The 5,550-nt window shown below is 35.4% G+C and overlaps 1 protein-coding gene across 1 annotated transcript; it reads left to right on the forward strand.

Annotated features, from left to right (window-relative positions):
- The first annotated feature begins 3,039 nt into the window (after nt 1-3,039).
- On the forward strand, nt 3,040-4,738 carry LOC145627164 (UDP-glycosyltransferase 79B6-like). The gene has a single exon (XM_081679562.1). It carries the CDS (start codon nt 3,040-3,042, stop codon nt 4,417-4,419), a length of 1,380 nt encoding a protein of 459 aa, XP_081535688.1. The 3' UTR covers nt 4,420-4,738.
- Nucleotides 4,739-5,550: the final 812 nt, after the last annotated feature.

Consider the following 5,550-nt stretch of genomic DNA (forward strand, 5'->3'; position numbering starts at 1 on the left):
GATAATATTATTTTTACCATCAATCAATCTCACATTCACTTCAGGGAATTGAATGAGAATATTTAGGTTTGAATCAATACTTTTAATCTATATTTTATTACTTTGTGATAGTTTATACAAGCCATTCATATGCCTCACAGTACATGCTCTTTTCCTACTCCTGTTACAATTACTAGGGTGTGATAAAAGATATACATATTTGTGTGATAGCTTTCTTTATGCATTTAGGTCTAATACTGTAACTCTATAGTTTAATGTCATATATAATATCGAACTAATGTGAAGAACCTTTAAAAAGGACTATATGAGCACTTGAATATTGATCATCAAAGATAAAACCAAACATATTAACAATACAAAACAAAAGATATATCAAATAGATATAAGTGAAGTTAGCATACTCTTTTCTATCATAAATCACTACGACATATTCAATATTGAATAGGTAGTTACATGTACAAAAAGGAAGGCTTGCAAAAATTAAAACGCATAACAAGATTAGTAATACACAACTAAACATAATGATTGATATCTTTTGGTCTATTTGCTTTAGTTTAATGCGAGTCATATAAGCAAAATTAGAAGGCCAAATTGAAGGCATGCATTAATTAATTAATAAGGTCACCGGAATACAATACTGAGTCATGCATTGTCAACTTGTTATATATTATTGCCACAGACTAAATTGGTCCTAGTTCACAAATGCAAATACAGAGTACATAACAAACAAGTGCATGGGCACAAGAAATAAGGGATTGATCCTACACTGAGTGAGTAAATTCAGGATATATACAACAACCTTGATTTTTCGTATATATATACTAACATACTTGTATTTTGCAATACTCAAAATAACCCAATGCAATGTATCCAAGACCGTTTGATATATATGTGATGTTAAGGTTGGCCAAAATTGCTCTAGAACTTCATATGCGGTTATTGTTCACGAGACTACAATTAAGTCCACTAACCAATTATCATAACAAAACATGAAACCTTAATTAATAAATTTATACGTAATACTCGACAGGAAAATTAATAAAATTATACATAATACTCGACACTAATACTTTGCTTAACTTTAGCCATTGTTAAAGTCTTTGACTAAAAAAACCAATCTGACTAGTTTTGTTAATTCATTATTAATGAACCAAACCCAACATTAATGTGTAATTGATAAAACTGTACAAATCTTTCATCAAACAAGGCAGTGAATGAGAATGAAGTAATTAAAAAAATATAATTTGTAATATAATAAGGCTACTAGCATAAAACATTGATGTATAATATAATATTATTTATTTATTTATTTCAATCACAAAAGATAATTATGGGTTAATGATAAAAGATATACAATCAACAACCGGAACATGATAAGCTCATAAGCGCCTACACAATCGAAAGATAACCGAAACATGCTAAGTGCCTATATCTAAGGATTAGAGCTAGTAATCAGAAGCATGTGTTCAGCCTAACTATATAGATAAATCTAATAATAATTAAAAAAAAAATTACATATATATAACACAAAGTATATAGTAATCACATGAATCACATGCAAGTACAGTGGATATCAAAAACATACAAGATGATATGCGGTATAAGATCATGAATATATAATCTGATTATGAAATTGTGAAGTAAATAAAGAAATAGCCATGATCGATCAAAAGTAAATCCTATGAGGTTATGACACAAACATATATAAGGCCAATAATTACGTTATTTATTTGATCAATCACAATAGTAAGCACATGATCCAAAATTATATATTTAATCAATTCAACCAACCAAATATATAAATTACATATGAAAAAAAATACGTATTAAGCTATTTCAAGTAGTCAATACAAATTAGGCAGATTGAATCATATAGTGCATCAAAAACTTTTATGAATCATCGATAGTCGTAAAATATAGTATATACATTCCAATTTGCATAAATGTTTATACATCAAGAATAATCATAGTATAACGAAATAATCAACGAATGAACGGCAAATCATATTTATTATTAATTTATTATAGCTTCAAAATTCATAATTTAGGAGAAATAGGACAGGGTTATAGGGTACCTTTTCTAGTGGAGGAGTTGTAAGTTAAAGTTGCTAATACGTTGGCTATGGTGCTCAGTGAAGATTGATATCTAACCCTGATGACAATTGATTAATCACATCTCCAAAGATTGATCTTGTAAATTTTTTTTGATTGGTTAGAGAATGGTGCTGATAACGTGTTATAAAATAGAGAGAAATATAAGAGAGATTGATAGAGAATATATCAGTGTATCTCTATTCCATATAATGGGGTATATATAAATACAATATATTAGGGTTTGAATTGATAAGAATATAAACCCTAAATCTAGATTGTTCCGGAATGATACAAAGGAGGATAATGGATATCCACAAATATTTCATAACAATTGCATACTAGTTTTCCTTTATTTGGTTGCATACAAGAAAAGTCCAGAGTGGAAATGTAAGGATGAATGAGAGAAAAGTAAAAAAAGGAGGTAAGGAGAAGAGAGGAAAATGTGACTTCCCTTGTTTTGGGAAGGAGAATGTTTTCCATCATTAAGGATGGAATTTTCCACCCTTGGAAAAATTGTTTTCCACCCCTTAACAAACCAAACAAAGGAAAATGGGAAAAAATGAAAAATTCATTTTCCATGAAAACCTTTTACATCAAACCAAACAGGGCCAATATTTAATACGAATACTAAACATATATTCCCTACATTGAACATTAAATTTATTTGATCAGAGTGAGGTATAGCTCAAGTGGTTAGAGCATTCCTCCCGATTCCAAGAGATCCTGGAATCGATTCTCACCCCGCCCTTGTGGCTCTCTAAACACAAAAAAAAAAAAAAACATTAAATCTATTTCCAACCATAAACCGATTAATGTGTGAGTGAAAAAGGATAAACCTCCCTCCACCTTACACTCCATAAATAGAGTCGAAGGTTTCTCCCTTTTTTCTCGTATAAACATAATTGCAAGAGATTTTAGAAAAAAAAATAATAATAAATAATAAAAATGGTTAAACAACTCCACATTGTGATGTTTCCATGGTTTGCCGTGGGTCATATGACTCCTTTTCTTCACCTTGCTAACAAACTTGCCGAAAGAGGCCACAAAATCACATTCTTTTTACCCAACAAAGCCAAGATTCAGTTACAACATTTTGTGCTTTACCCAAATCTTATCACCCTTCACCCTATCACGGTCCCTCACGTCCACCCTCTTCCTTTCGGGGCCGAAACTGCCTCCGACATCCACCTTAATCTTACCGGCCATCTAGCCACCGCTCTCGACCTCACTCGTCCTGAGGTCGAGAGCGTGATCATAGGCCTTACCCCCAAACCCCACCTCTTTTTTTACGATATCGCCCATTGGGCGTCCGAGATCGCCGCTAAGCTCGGGATTAAGTCCGTTAATTATAATGTGGTTTGCGCTGCATCCCTCGCGATCGCTTTGGTCCCGGCCCGTAACCTGGCACGGAATCGACCTCTTACTGAGGAGGACGTATCCCAGCCTCCTCCGGGCTACCCCTCCTCTAATGTTGTCTTGCACGGGCCTGAGGCCCGTAGCTTGCTCTTCTTAGGGGAGGACTATGGAAGCGGTTTCACCTTTTACGAACGAATTACTACTGCATTGAAATCATGTGACGCCATTGCCATTAGAACCTGCCGTGAGATTGAAGGCAACTTTTGTGATTACGTGTCGGCCCAATACAACAAGCCCGTGATCCTCACCGGCCCGGTACTTCCTGAAAATGACAATAGTAACAACCCACTTGAAGCCCAATGGGCCGACTGGTTGTGCGGGTTCGGGCCGGGCTCGGTTGTGTTCTGTGCCTTTGGGAGTCAGTTCATCCTTGAAAGGGATCAGTTCCAGGAGCTACTCCTAGGGTTTGAAATGACAAAACTACCCTTCCTAGTGGCCTTGAAGCCACCCAAGGGGTGCGCCACCATCGAGGAGGCGCTCCCCGAGGGGTTCAAGGAAAGAGTAGGAGATAGGGGTGTGGTGCATGGTGGGTGGGTGCAACAGCCTCAAATACTAGCACACCCTTCAGTAGGGTGCTTTGTGAACCATTGTGGGTTCGGGTCGATGTGGGAGAGTTTGATGGCGGCGAGTCAGATAGTGTTGGTGCCGCAATTGGGTGACCAAATATTGAACACAAGGTTGATGGCAGGGGAGCTGAAGGTGGCTGTGGAGGTGGAGAAGGCAGAGAATGGGTGGGTGTCTAAGGAAAGTTTGTGTAATGCTATTAAGTTAGTGATGGATGAGAAGAGTGAAGCGGGGTGTTTAATTAAAAATAATCATGCTAAGTGGAGACAAATTATGGCTAGCCAAGGATTTATGAAGGGTTACATTGATAACTTTATTATGGATTTGGAGAAGATTATGAATTAATTTGGTACCTAAGATATAAATGTTTGGTCTAAGATAGTAAGATAAGAAATCCCCCTCCATTATTAAATAAGTGCATCTATCGATCACTGGGTGATGAGCACAAATTATATTAAGAGGGTTTATGTTGTTACTTGTTAGGTAGGTATCCCTTTGTTCTAAACCAATAAGGTCATGTTTTGTAATTGTAAGATTCGTCTCACTTTAAAGTTTCTAAATATTTTTTTTTTTCTAATTTTTATAGTTGCTAATTAAAAAATATTATCAGTCAAAGTAAAGCACTTGTTAAAAAGCAGGATAGTATATCAGTTTGATTATACACTTGTTACTCTCTCCGTGTTTTAATAAGTGTTACAATGACTTTTTTCACTATTCACATAATGACTTTGACTTGATTATTTAACTAATATATAAAAAAAAATAAAAAAAACAAATGTTGTTGAATAAGACATTATTGGATTCATTATTATGTATACTTCCATATTATAAAATTTCATACGATTTTTCTAATATATAATTAGATAAAATGATGGTTAAAATTGTGTCTCGACATGCGTGTTTGGTTAAAGTATAACACTTATTAAAACACGAAGGGACGGGGGAGTTATACTCTATTTTCACAGCTTAAGAAAACAGCTATTTTTCGACCGTAGAAAAAACCATCGATGATATCATAAAATTCGTTCACCCCAACGCCCATGACATGAGTGATGAGTATCTGTATGAGCTTGAGTGCATGACCCGTGAGGGTAGTTGAAGCATCACGTTCCATTCGAAAAGGACGAGTTTTGAGTGCATGACCCGTGAGGGTAGTTGAAGCATCACGTTCCATTCGAAAAGGACGAGTATAAAGAAGACGTGAAGAATGCTAGTATCTAGCTAACAAGTATCTTAATCAAAAAAAAAAAGTATCAAGTAGGGCGAGTAAGTGTATGGGTATTGGGTAATACCTCAATACTTCCCAATACCACAATTTTTTTTTTTGTTTTCCCTTTTTTTTTTCCCTTTCCTCTTCATCTTCTTCCTTCCTTAAACCCTTTTCCCACCTCCATGGATAGCTCTCATTGCCGGCCAAACCTCCGTCCACCACACCTTTACCTTCGACAGCAAGAAGCCCACCCCACCAGCTACTAC

This window comes from Chenopodium album, chromosome 4 (genome assembly GCF_948465745.1).
Source record: "Chenopodium album chromosome 4, dcCheAlbu1.1, whole genome shotgun sequence".
NCBI classification, from domain to species: Eukaryota; Viridiplantae; Streptophyta; class Magnoliopsida; order Caryophyllales; family Amaranthaceae; genus Chenopodium; species Chenopodium album.